Raw genomic sequence first — 14,114 nt, 5'->3', positions numbered from 1 at the left:
GGTTTCTTTTTCTGTTTGTTTTTAGGAAAACACCAGAAGCTTTGCCCCAAAAGCTTTATTTTTCACTTCTTTATAGTTCTCAGGAAAAACCGTGTTTCTGAAATAAAATTGCTGGGATCTTTGACTTTACAAATTACTTGTGTGACTTATTCTTCAGGTTACTATCGTACAGAAAGAGATAAGGGGACACAGTATGAGCTGTTTTATAAGAAGATGGATGGCATGGAATACAGGCATGTCACCTTGTTCCGACCTTTTGGACCCCTCATGAAAGTGAAGAGTGAAACAGTCGATATTTCTAGATCAATCATTAACATTATTGTCCCTCTTGCTGGAAGAACTGAGGCATTTGCACAATTTATGCAAAACTTTAGGTAGGTGCATGAGATTGTACAGTGAGCTATATTGCTGATTTTCAGTATTTTGTTTCGTTTTCAAAATGAATTTCTCGTCTGGTGGATTTGCGGCAGAACTAACGATTCCAACATTGTGTGCAACTGCCTTGGGATGTTTGTAACTGAACCTGTTGTGTGGAGAAAATATTCCTTCTAAAAGGACTTAAGAGATTCTCAAACTGCGCCAAAAATCCCTTTTAGACCAAATGCCAGGACCACTGTGAACCTGGACACAGATGATCTCGAATGTGGCTTCTGTAGTTGCAACAGTTCTTGAGCTCCTGTTTATAAAATAAGGTGTTGGAGTGAGACACACAGTATTGGAACCTTCTGATTCAAATGGGAAAGGTGGGGAACGAAGACAGAAAACATCTTTCCTTGTTTTCTGTAAAAGCTAGTTGAAGTCTGACCAGAATACTTAAATCTGCTAATACTTTTAAATGCAATTACTTTTAAGTACTGGAAGCTTCTGTTGTGTTGCAAGTAATTATTAATATCAGCTTATCTTTGTGCTTATAGGGATGTGTGTATTTATCAGGATAAGCGTGTTCACCTCACAGTGGTGTATTTTGGACAAGACGGGCTATCAGAAGTAAAAAGCATCCTAGAATCCGTAGCTAGGTAAGTACGTCGATCTAATGTCAGTCAATACAAACAATATTGATTGGGATTTAAAATGTTTTTTAAAAAGGATGAAATAATAAAAAGGATAATTTTATAGTCCCTTACAGGTTAATAGGAAAAGTAAGCTTTATTTACAGTACACTATTTTTTGGTTGGCATTTTACAGCTTAAGTTGCAAAAGTCTCGTGAAGACTACCAAAAATCAAGTTAAAGGCCAAAAAAGACTAACAGCAGTGGCTTTGAGCTTTCTATCTGACAGCACAAAAATCAGCAGGGGTGGGTTTTGCAGTCAATATTCAGTCATGCTAAGAGATTGAGCAGAATTAAAGTTCTTTGGAACTGGGATGTACATTTTGATAGTTTTTTTCACCGGAGAATCTGTTTTATTTAATGATCAGGAAGAGAAACATAGTCAAAGCAGGCTGGTGGGCTGCTGAGCGTGAGAAGTTGAGCTTTCCCCTCTGTCCTCTAGGTACTAGGGGACTGGGCCCATACTCACCCTCCGCTATAAAAAAAAATTTAAACACTGTCTCAGCAAATAGCATTACAGTAGTATGGATTTAAAGTACCCAAATGTTATAGTTTTTTGGCTCCAGAGGGATGGGACAGGTAATAGCATCCTTCAGCCTGAGCTAAGGGCTCCTTCTCTGCCTGAGCTCTTGTGCTCGTCCCTGAGCTGGGAGCCTGTTACCCTTGTTAGCCAAGGACAAGCTGAGCTCCCAAGTATCCCCATCTCACAATGCAGGCCAAGGTTCTTCTTGGTGAAGTGGGCATTTCATTCTTATAATTATTAATAATTATTATTTCATTCATATTAAGCACAGGCTATTGTGTCACTGGCTTAAAATGTGATGGCGAGCTGGCCTGGTGTGCACAGACATCTTCTAAGAAGGGAGGAGTGCTGCTGCCTTCCTCCCACAGAGCCCCCCCGGCATCTGGCTTGCCGCGTGCTGACTGCTTCTGTTTCTGAGGCCTCTCTGCTGCCTGCTGTGCTCCCCATGAGATATCCTCCTCTTCTCACAGCGTTGAGTCAGATTCAGGGCTGCAAGCACCCTGGGCACTTATCTGGTTCTTTATCTTCTTAGTGGTGCTACTGTTGAGTATCTACTCTGTTCTCTGCAAGCATTGACCTCTGCAGTGTCTCCGAAGAGACACTTAACTTTGTAGATAGTCCCTGGGTATATTTCCAATCTCCCTTTGCTGCTCCTTCCCTGCTCCGCGATGAGTAGAGGCCTGTGTGCTACTGGTACGAAACAGTGAAGAGAATCAAACTGACTGGGTTGTGGTGGCATTGCCAGACAGATGGCCTTTTGCCTCTCGAGTTTGGTGGTGCTGGGACTCTGGCTTTCCATTTGCTCTCTTCTCTGACATAGTGAAGGAAGAGATATTGCTCTGTTAGTTGGGACTTCTTAGTTTGCAGGGACAAATTTTAGATGGCATTGTACCTTTAGAGAACACTTTAAGTCACATCAGATGCCAAAAGGCCTTTTAAATCTGTCTGAATGATTAAATGCAAAGTGAAGTTATGAAGGAAGACTGAGGTCTGTCTTTTCACATCTAAACTCTGACACTTAAAATAGTCAACTAAGTGGAACAGGTATTTTTGTCTCATACCCATGAAATAACTGTTGTTTTTTTTAAAAAAAAATCTCCGGAATGAAATTACTGTAAGATGCTGAAAAAGTATAAATGGTCCATTCCGACCCCACACAGATTGATTTTGGGTTTGGCTCTGTTTTTCTTCTAGAGAAACTAACTTCCACAATTACACGCTCGTCTCTCTGAATGAGGAATTTAACCGAGGCCGGGGACTTGATGTGGGTGCCAGGGCCTGGGAGAAGGATGAGGTCCTGATGTTCTTCTGTGATGTTGATGTTTATTTCACAGCCGAGTTCCTTAACAGCTGTCGCTTAAATGCTGAGCCTGGTATGTTCCTTTACAATTGCTGTGATGGGGTCTTGTCATCTCGTTTGGCTTAAACTGACCTGTGTCGAGGATATAGAAAACTAGCTCGAATGGTGGAGCTTCTTCAATGCCATGCACCTAGGAAAGTGAAGAATACTCTGTGCACAAAAGACAATAGTATATAGTATTTAGACTAGAGAAATAACTTTCGCCTTAGTGTAGCTGGTTTAAAGAACATGTTGTCTTTTTTGTTCAATAAGTACAATTTTAACTTTTTCTTAAGATTTACCATCCAGATTTCTTTTAGACAGCTTTAATTGCTTTAACAGTTAGCCCGCATCTAAATTTGTATGGCAAACCAAAATGCGGCACTTATGGCGGAAGCTGATTTTTATTATACTGAAATCTTTTAACAAGTTTGGTTCATGCCTTCTCTCACTTGTACGGCCAAGACACATCACATGCGAATGGTTTTCAGCAGAGCTACACAATGTGCTCCTTAGAGAGACTGAGCTCTGATGTTCTGCATCGACGTCCCAAGCTCTGAAATTTTCTGGCCCTTTTCCTCAAGTCTGCATGAAGCTTGTTTGTTCTACAAGCTTCTACCAAGAAGGATAAAGCTTTCTTGAGTTAACAAGTGTGCTAGTTAAGACCTTCTCCTGTTAAACGCTTGTTTGTTTGTTTTTTTTTTTTTAATGCTTACTCTTATTCCAGATTTCTTGCAGCCAGAAACCATTTTCTCCAAATGTCAATTTGGAATGAATAGGTACTTTTTGTTCACATAAAAAACAGTCAAGAAAGTCTGCTATAAGCCAGATACTTGGATTCTGTTTCTAGCTTTTTCTTTCATTTCTGTCTGTCTCTGCACTTCATGAAACGAGTTGTAAAAATAATTGGAAAAGCTTTGGAGAGGAGTGTCTTGTGAGCTTTCACAAGGAAGGGAGTTTGAGAGACTGCTTGACAATTCACACTGGCAGTTTGTCACCTTTGCTTCCAGTGAGATCTGAAAATGCTTCTCACACGTTGAGAGTTCATGCCCAAATCAGGGTACTGAGCATTCTTGTGGGCTGTCATCAATACGTTTGCGCCACTGGCAATGCAAGAGGGCCTTGAAAAATATTTATCTGGTTTCTGTGGTAGGCATAGAACTAGTGTCATGGCATAATCAGGATGCTCACGATGCTGAAAGCTCTTGCAGGACATCCTGGGTGTACAGACTTTTAAATGCTCATGGAAAGAGGCACAGTCATACAACTCAAGCTATGCAAGATGTTACTTGGACTTGGTTATTTTTTAGCTTTACTGCATTCCATCATTGCAGGGATTCTTTACTGTCATCTAATACGATATTGTGATATAGTGCATCTGATATGTAGTAATTGTATGTGTTTATAGCACAATGTGATAGAAAATTTTATATAATACTTTATATGTAGATAAGTGTGTATAACTAGATGTAAATGTATACCTATAGCTTGCATATAAATATGCAAACACACACACATATATATTTTTTAAAATACTGTTTTAAGTGAGGCTCTGCCTCACTACGTGCTATGGGCTACTACCTCAATGGGAAATCGTAGCAGTTAGACCTTACACTTATTTGTTTTCACTAGATGGCTAATAACTAATATTTCACGTAGAGTATTTCTGGTTTCCTCTTGCCTTCAGAAGTAATGCCCACAGTGAGTAACAATTACCTTTCAACTTTCAGGGAAAAAGGTTTTTTATCCTGTGGTATTCAGCCTCTATAATCCTGCTATTGTCTATGCCAACCAAGACATACCACCCCCTGTGGAGCAACAGTTGGTAAGCAGCGTGATTTATTCTAGGTAGAATTAGTCGTGCTTTGTGTTAAAACAAAATTAAGTGCAACTTAATAGTCTGTTTGGGATATCTTATGACCTTTGGCAGTGCCTATCTAAACACTTCTCCATTATGGGCAAAGCACTTGGAAGAAAAGCTGATCAAACAGTACAAAACTCATTCTTAGATAAACTTGGAGTTCTACCTGGATTAAAAAACAAAGTTGGTAGTTCTGATCTATTGCTTAATTCTGACTTGGAAAGTCAGTGTTTTAGGAGGATAGTGGCACAACATAGCAGCAACTTCTGTCTTGGGTTCCAGCAAACAAGGAAGTGGTGAAAGGGGAAAAAAAACCCTATGAATGGTGCTTGATAAGCTTCCCTCAGTATCAGCCCTCTTTCCTAACTACCAAATGGTGGTTGCAGGAAATGTGTCGTGGAACTCGGGGTGGGCTGAGATGTTCAGTCGGCTGCTTTTCTGGTGCCGCAGACAGCTGTTCTCTGTGCAGATTGTTCCTTTGCCTTTGCCATCCTACATCTGCCAGAACCATGGGCTGTTATACTGTTAATTGCATCTTGCTTTTGGAATGAGAAACACTGCTTCTAGGGAAGCTTGTAGTCAACATAATAAACAAATAAACCCCATGAACAGTCAAGAGGATAGGTTTAAGGGTAATTTGGGGCTCAGCAGAAAGAAGTATGTATTGTGTTTCTGGGTCTTTGTTGCTTGAAGGTGGAACGGCTGCCGTCAGTGTCCAGCCAGCTCTCTTTCAAGGGACTGCATAAATGAAGCTGGGTTTCACAGCTGGGGCTTCTGAGGTAGACAGGCTTAGAGGAGAGAAAGGAGAGTGTAACATAGCCTTACTAAGAGAAGAGGAAAAACAACCCTCGCCCCCTACACTGGTTTGCAAGGGTCCTACTGAAAGTAGGAGGGAAGCTTTTGCGTACGGCCCCACGTAGTCACAGCTGAGAGGGGAGTGAGCTCCTGCCTGACAACTCTGCTCTTTGCCTTTTTGAATACAACAACTTTGTGGTTGCTGACTTCAATCACAGAACTTACCTTTCCTTGTCATACCAGGACAAGAAGAGACAAATGTGGCCTTAGAAACCAGGTAGGAACTGGGGGATTGGGAACAGATGATTTGGCAATAGACTACCAAAAATTTACTGCTTGTTCTGAGCAGATCCATAGACAATAGAGGTGGTGTGGCAGAAAGGAAACTGCGATGCAAGTATTTGGAATCAGATGGCTAAGGGTGAAGTAACAGCAGATCATTAGGAAGCCCAAATCTGTGCATGGCACAGAAGTACTAGAAGTGTTACATGCTGGGTCCTGCACTAAGCGAATGACCGCAAGAGCTTGGCTTTGTCCAAAACCAGGCACAATGTACCTTCTTCAAGGTATTTTGCATTTAAAAATGATACTGTTTTAAAATTTTCAGGTACACAAGAAGGATTCTGGTTTCTGGCGGGATTTTGGCTTTGGGATGACTTGTCAGTATCGGACAGACTTTCTGACTGTTGGTAAGATGCAACTAAAAAAAAAACATTTGTGTTTAAACATTGATTCCCTGTTCTTATCTAACAAGAGGAAAGCAGTGGGTTTATTTCTTTTATTGTCTTCCCAAGCCCAGTAGTCAGACTTGCTTGACAAGTTTGGCCAGTGAGATAAGTCGGTTTTTCTAGATATTGATGTCCGGGCTGATGAGCATTTGTTAAAAGTCAAGGTATTTTTAGTAACGACATTCATTCTAGAACTTCTAAAAATATTTCATATTTTTGTACTTGTGAGTGCCTGAACCAAATCAATCAAGCTTAAGAAATAACACTCAAGTAAACCACTAACGCAAACAAGACGCATGCAAATTCTTTCGTTTAAATAACCGCGAGTAGTTGAATATAGTTGTTTGAGGCTTTAGAAGTACGCTTTGGCACCCCCTTCTGGCATGCTGTTAAAAGTGAGGAGAGCTTGGTGTGCTTGAATTTGGAAGACCATCTTGCAGATAGTCTGCCGGAAGGGGTAATGATACAGCCCTAGGTGCTGTATGATTGCTTGAATGCGGGTGGATTTCTACCAGCAGTCATATTGCCCCGTGTATGGGATATGCTAAACGAAGACTTCATAATTTCAGAGTTTTGAAACTGCATGAGTCTGGGTTGATTTTCACTATGGTCCTGGAAAGGCAAGAGAGCTTGAAGTGGTGGAACAGGTTCCTTTCCTTAATCCAGCTTTTTGAGTTGTGACCTATGGAGTAATTGCTGGCATTTGTAGAGAGGGCTGTTCATACAGTGCACGGCTGCTTCACTTTCCAGCTGCTAAAATCCGTTACAATTGCTAAAAATAACCCAAAAGCATAGCCGGTGAGGTTTACCTACAGTTTTCTGCAGCTGTCATACACGACATCATGCATAATGTGATTCGGAGACACTGTTCTAAGACTTTCTGAAGCCAGCAGTGCATGATCTGTGTCCTGGACAGTTTCCACCGCAAAGGCTGTGGGATGCTTGAAGCTCCTCTCCCTCAATTTAGCATGCTTTGGCATGGAGAACTTAGAAATCCTGGAGCAATTAACTGGTATGTCGTACCAGATTTGGTAATAAGTTACAGAAGGAGTGTTGCTCTTTATGCCTTACATCTAGCCCATGTCCCAGAATAATGTTTTCTGTTATTGTTTTTACAGGAGGCTTTGACTTGGAAGTGAAAGGCTGGGGGGGTGAGGATGTTCACCTTTACAGAAAGTACTTGCACGGTGACCTTATTGTGATCAGGACACCGGTCCCTGGTCTCTTTCACCTCTGGCACGAGAAACATTGTGCAGACGAGCTCACTCCAGAGCAGTATCGCATGTGTATCCAGTCCAAAGCCATGAACGAGGCCTCTCACTCGCACCTTGGGATGCTGGTCTTCAGGGAGGAGATCGAGACTCACCTCCGTAAGCAGGCTTACAGGACTAACAGCGAAGCAGTGGGTTAACTGTTACCCCCGTGACATTTGATGACTTCAAGTTCACAGTGAACCAGCATCATTTTACAGCCTTAATTCAGCTTAAAAATGCAGTGCCTCTCTTTTTCAGTGAAGAAGAGTCTAGGGGGTTTTGGTTCTTGTATTTGTTTTCCAGGTAAATTCCTTGACTGATACGCTGTTACCTACATGTCTTGCAAATTCAAGCACCTCAGACAAATTGGAAAGTGTATGTAGTGCAAGGAGGGTGTCTTCAGTGTCGATTGGAAAAATCAGGCGAATGTACAACTTGACACTTTTCCACATGGTACATTTCAATCCTTATATTTGCATTATTTTCAGAATTAAATAATCTGTTGTGTTGTCTGGAGTATTTTCAGTCTGTCTGGCTCACTGCACTGTGACTTCAGAGGGATACTGTACTTACGCTCCATTGTAGAAACAAGGGAAAGGTGTGAAAAAAATCTCGCCGCAAAAGGTATTTGGGACGTGCTGACTGGTACGGCACCTGCTCAGGTCGCCGATTTCACAGCAAGGGCTTGGCGCTGCGTTTGCTGTACGAACAGACGTTCACATGGCTGAATATAGACTAATTCGTGTGAAAGAGGGGGAAATGAAAATCTTTTTAAGTGGAATTTTGGAGCATATAATGTAATTTCACACTGCAAGAGAGACACCACCTTCTTATCTTGGTGATGGATCAGACCAGTTGGGAACATTCCAGTTGGGTGTTCCTGGGTCTGGTCTTTTCCCACAGCAGACGCAACATCACAGAATCCCTTCTATAAGCTGAGCTGTGATTTTTAAACTCGTTGGTTTAAAGATTTTTCTTTTTGGCCCTACTCCTCCTTATTCAAAGGCCCTGCCTGTACATCTCGTCCTTTAAGTTGAGGAACCATCTTTTCATGCCCATATGAACTTCCTAGTGGCCCGTTGGCTATAATGCCAATATTGTCCTCTTGCTTTCTTTTTCCCTTTCAGGAATTTTCGTTACGTGTTCTTGGGAGGCAGCCATATACTCTCAGCTGTTTCACTGACTGAAAGAGCAAGTGCTGTTACAGTCTTTCTTCATACGATGCTCTCCATTCCACTGATTATCCTAGTAGCCTTATCCTTCATTTTTTCAGTCTGAGGGGGTTTCAGGGTTTTTTTCCCTTTGTTTTTGTTTTTTTAATCTTATTTGTTTTGAGTGTGCTTAAGCAGAATTATGCTGTGGTCCCATTAGTGCCTTGTACAATGGCACTACTACTTCCCTATTTCCCTTTTGGGTACCTTGGGATGCATACACAGTTTAAATGCAGACAGGTCATTTTTCTTCATGTTGTCTTATATGCTACCATATGGCATGCCTCATTTTTAATACATTTGTTTGTAGAATGAATGCTGAGAATGTTAATTCAGTGGTTAAACCATTTGCATGGTCTCCGCTGAACTTAGAAATTAGTTGAAAACCCTTCTCAAATGAGGTGATCAAGATCTATTTATGAATTCAGTTTGCTTCAAGAATTCTGAAGGCAATTAAAGATTTAAATGGTTGATTTCTGAATAGCAGATATGCTGTGCAAATAGTTCTGGGCACTGATCCTTTTTGTATGTATATAAAATTTGCCTTTATGTAACTTATTGTGGAGAACAGTGTACTGTATTGTACTTAGAGTGAAGAGAATGCATTGCAAGGCGTCTTGCAATTGATGTTCTCACTATAATAAATGGAATTTCTGCATTTTAGAAACTGTTTGAAGCTGTTTCTTTGAAATTAGTTTTTTGCAATAATGTTTTACAATGCAGATGATATGCTGGATTCAGGTAGAATTTGCAGAGAGAATTTCAACGCACTCATTTCGGCCTCTCAAGTGAGTATCTACGTGGAGCAGGTACAGAAGTGCGCAGGTAGATCCCCAGACAACTGGAACTTACACCACGTGTTATCTTAACTTAAGATATCTTAGTGATTCGTAATAAAAATGATACAGTACCAGTGAGGAAAAGATTAAATACATAGGCACGATGATTTCGGGTAAAGACTGAGACTGCAGCCCTCGAACCTTCATCTGCTCTTGCTGCCCGGGCTCTGCTGCGCAAAGACAAGCACGGGAAAGGCCTCTCGCTGACGCCACGGCTGCTTGGCGTGCGCTGGAATGGACGCTGGGGCGGTGCACAGGTGGGTAGGCGCCGCTGCAGCCCAGCTCTCATCACTCAGCAACTACTTCAGAAGGATCCGGTTGTCCTAGTTTTCATGTTTTGGCAACAGCAGACGGCTGGTGCTGGTAGCCAGACCTCTTACCTTCTGCTACTTTCCACTATGTGGTTGTGCTTCTCTGCAATGGAGGAGGAGGAGAACAGCGTCAGCTGTCTGCATCTATGCAACCAAAAATGGTCTGTGGTGTAGGCGGTGGAAGGCAGCCAGCAGGAACCGCTTCAGAAACCTTTTCTTTTTTCCATTCATCATCCCAAAATGTGGAAGTGAAGGCATTTGAGCTAAAAGGATGTCAGAAGTAGTTGGTGTCAGGGTCGGGTACCGACACAAGTAGCCCAAATGACTGATTATGTGAGGACAATTGCTGAGGCCAACTGTGTGAGGTTCAACAAGGCCAAGGGCCGGGTCCTGCCCTTGGCTCACACCAACCCCAGGCAACGCCCCAGGCCTGGGGCAGAGGGGCTGGGAAGTGCCCGGCGGAGAAGGCCCTGGGGGTGCTGGCTGACAGCCGGCTGGGCATGAGCCAGCAGTGCCCGGGTGGCCAAGGAGGCCACCAGCCCCCGGGCTTGTGTCAGCACTGGTGTGGCCAGCAGGAGCCGGGCAGGGATGGGGCCCCTGTGCTCGGCCCTGGTGAGGCCCCACCTCGAATGCTGGGCTCAGGTTTGGGCCCCTGGGGACAAGAAGGGCCTTGAGGGGCTGGAGCGTGTCCAGAGAAGGGCAGCGGGGCTGGGGCAGGGTCTGGAGCACAAGTGTGCTGGGGGGCGGCTGGGGGGGCTGGGGGGGTTTAGCCTGGAGAAGAGGGGGCTGAGGGGAGACCTCCTCGCTCTCTGCAGCTGCCTGAGAGGGGCTGGAGTGAGGGGGGGGCTGGCCTCTTCTCCCAAGTCACCAGTGTTTGAGAGGAAACGGCCTCAAGCTGTGACAGGGGAGGTTTAGACTGGATATTAGGAAAAATGTCTTTACTGCAAGACCGGTCAGGCGTTGGCACAGGCTGCCCAGAGAGGTGGGGGAGTCACCATCCCTGAAGGTATTTAAAAAACGTGTAGCTGTGGCCCTTCAGGGCGTGGTTTAGGAGGCCTGGGGGTGTTGGGTTGGTGGTTGGACTTGATGATCCTGGAGATTTTTTTTAACGTTGATGATTCTGTGATTCTATGACTGCTGAACATTGGGGTGCCCTTGCGGGCCTGGTCTGCCTCCTGTCTTACTTCAGCTCCCTGCAATAACTGCCTGGTAAGAATGTGTCACCGTGGCACACATCGCGTTGGCGGCTCAGTAAGAGCGTCAGCGACTGACCCACTGCGTTCCCGCTGTGTTACGGCAGCCGGCGATACAGGTATGGGCTATGTGCTGCGTTAAGTCGTTGCAAGGTACTTGCAGCCCAAGGGTAGTAACAGGAGCAAGAATCATTTTAAGTGTGGGATCTCCTCGGATGCATTTTGCGGCTGCCCGGTGCTGGGTTCGGTGCCCGCGCCTCGCTGCGCGCACCCGCAGGGACGATGGGTTTCCTGGTAACAATGAGTCCGTAGAACATTTACAGCAGGGAAGTACGTGGTTCTGCTGGTGCTTTATGGGTTGAGGGGTAGCTTATTAGCAACTTCGACATCGGAAATTAAATCAATTACTTAAATTAAAAGCTGTTAAAATTTACACTTCCAGGGAATTATTACTAATCACGTACAGTTCATGTTCCCTAATGACTTATTTTACCTACTCATTTTTCGCTAAATTATTATTTAAATTAGATGAAAGATTATAAATAACTACTCTGACTTTACAGCTTTTAATTAAATCTTAAAAGAGGGGGTGGTTTTTTATTATCATTCCGAAGTATTTTAACTTTTGCTCTTAAGCTAGGTTACAGGCCTTGACTATTTAGTTAAAAAAAGATATCTAAATTCTTGCTTTAGATAATAATTGTCCCTCCGTGAATTAATAGGTATTTTTTCCAAATAAGATGCAGTGTTTTCCTGTCAGCAAGGCCCTCGTTGGGCTAAGTTAACTGATGACTATTACACGGATGGATTATTTTGTCTGTTTTAACAGGGCTTCTCCAGAAGAGGACAGGATCCTTTGTATATCCCAGTAATCCCAACTGGGTAGAGGAAAGGTTGAGACCTACAAGTTACAGAGAGAATGATTCTGTTCAGTGTATTGCTCGAAAAGTTACTCAGATCTCTATGAATACGTCGTAAGATCACCACGTGGCAGCCGCTGTCCGGGTCCTCTTCTCCTGCTGTTCATCATTCTTTGTACCGGAGTTTTTCTAGCAAAAAGTCCTCGCAAAGCACTTCACTTTTTCTTGCTTTTCCACCGCAGCCTCGGGGAAGGGCACGGGTAGGGCCCATTTCAGGATGCCGGTTTCACAGTTGTTATCAGTTACTGCTGCTTTACCCCAAGTTAATCCATCAAATGGCTTCTGTGGATGACAGCGACGCTTTAGTTACGCTCCTGAGCAATTAACACAAAGCTAAGTCACTGCCCGGGATTCATCAGGAAAATGAATGAGCCTGGAGAGCGTTTTGTTCTCCCTGAGTCCTTAGCGTACCTGAAAGAAATTACACGTGCTGTATAAATATACTACGTACTGAAAACTTGAACGGCTCATTTCATCACCCCTTTAAATCTCACATCGTGTTGCCCCCATGGCTTTCCTCACCAGGCTTCCCGTATTACGCTTCGTCTGTCTCTACGTGTTACCTTCCTTACTAGCCCCATCCATTTTTCCTTCGATGTGGCTCCTCTCTTGTTTCTTCCCACTCTGTGCCTTAGAGCCTTCAGCCCTTTCTAAGCTCCAGTCCTGGCTCCTCAGCAGCACGGGAGCTCCTCGGGGGGCCGAGCCGCGGTGGGGCCGGGCGAGGGGAAGCTGAGCGGCCGGGCCCTGCGAGCGGGCCGGGAGCTGCCGGGCAGCACAGGAACCGCTCGCTGCCGTTGACCGGCTCCGAGAACGGGCTCCACAGACGACTCCATTTATGACCTCTAGTACAGATTAGGCTTTTTCCTTATTTCTGTATTTGCCATAACATTTCTTGCTGAAATAGAGTAGACTGTTAAGGCAACATCAAGTTCATGGCAAAGAGCAGTAACTTAAGACCACCGCCCATAGCCAGTGTTTGACTGCACATCGCTGCTTCTGCCCTGGAACGAACTAGAACAGAAGTAGTCGGATATGTCTTTATTATAAAGTGAGTTTACAAGTGATTTCAGTCAGCTGGGTGCATTGAACTTCTGATTGCGCTTCGGCACAGCCACGCTGTGATATGAGCGCGTTCGTACCCAGCTCTGTAGCTCTTTTCCCGTTACTGCTGAGCGCTGGAATACAGGGTAGGTTTGCTCCTGCCCAGCAAAACGTGTAGCTCTTCCTTGAAGGTGTTTCCTAACCTCATCCAAGGACAGGAGGAAATTAGTCATGTTTTAAATATGAAAATCTCTCGCTTGAATAATAAATGCTATTCTGCGTGTTGCTTTAGGCATGAATCTGACTAGGCTGGAAAATGCTAGCCAAGTGTCTAGTCTCGAGCTTGTAACTGCCGGCGGGGGACTCCAGCGATAACGTTACCGTGCGGATCCGCGGCCGCATCTCGGCTGCAGCCCTGGTGGGAGCGGGGTGGCTGGAGGCTGCAAACTCAGCATCGCTGTCCTCCCCGCCGGTGAGAAGCTCCGGCGGCCGGGGCGTGCCATGGGAGCTGCCGGCTGCCCGGCCTTCTCCAGGGGATCCTTGGTCTGGGCTTCATGTCCACTTTAGCAACAAACATGGAATTGAGTTAATTGAGGGAGTTCAGCCCCGGAGGTGTCTCTGTCCACAGAACAAGTTCAGTAACTTAATTATGAACGCTCCAGTGTTGATACTGAGCTCACATTATTGCTGGTCACTTCCAGCCTGAGTCGGTGCAAAGGCAAAACCCGTCAGCTCAATGGGCCGAGGCCCTTCGGTTGGAACCACCGGCGATTTCTGGAGGAAGGAGGCTCAGCGAGGTTGGGAGCGGCACGCCGAGGTCGTCGTCAGTGGTCGCGGCTCTGAGCTGCGCCGCTCCAGGGTGACACGGGTGGGTGTTTGCAGTGCGCGGACCGTCGCGGGCTCAGCGGAGGAGACCTGCTCTTGTCTTTCCCAAGGCGTGATCTGCCAGCGGGGGGAGAGTAAAACCCACCCTGTTCGGCTCGGGCTGCCCACTGCTGGGGCACTGCAAAGAGAGATGAAAATATTATTCTTCGGCGTGAGAATCCAGCTG

General features: G+C 44.7%; 1 protein-coding gene across 2 annotated transcripts in view; it reads left to right on the top strand.

Annotated features, from left to right (window-relative positions):
* The window catches only part of CSGALNACT2 (chondroitin sulfate N-acetylgalactosaminyltransferase 2), a 35,399-nt gene extending 25,973 nt beyond the window's left edge, over window positions 1-9,426 (top strand). For both annotated transcript variants that reach the window (XM_075109359.1, XM_075109358.1), the window contains 6 exons: window positions 158-374; window positions 915-1,016; window positions 2,767-2,945; window positions 4,642-4,736; window positions 6,175-6,256; window positions 7,414-9,426. In XM_075109359.1, coding sequence (XP_074965460.1) covers window positions 158-374; window positions 915-1,016; window positions 2,767-2,945; window positions 4,642-4,736; window positions 6,175-6,256; window positions 7,414-7,706 — 968 coding nt within the window. In that variant the 3' untranslated portion in view covers window positions 7,707-9,426. The remainder of the gene's footprint in view (window positions 1-157; window positions 375-914; window positions 1,017-2,766; window positions 2,946-4,641; window positions 4,737-6,174; window positions 6,257-7,413) is intronic.
* The last annotated feature ends 4,688 nt before the right edge of the window (window positions 9,427-14,114 follow it).

This window comes from Phalacrocorax aristotelis, chromosome 14 (genome assembly GCF_949628215.1).
Source record: "Phalacrocorax aristotelis chromosome 14, bGulAri2.1, whole genome shotgun sequence".
Classification (NCBI taxonomy): Eukaryota; Metazoa; Chordata; class Aves; order Suliformes; family Phalacrocoracidae; genus Phalacrocorax; species Phalacrocorax aristotelis.
Note: the sequence above shows the minus strand (reverse complement) of the source record. Positions and strands in the feature narration are given on the sequence as shown.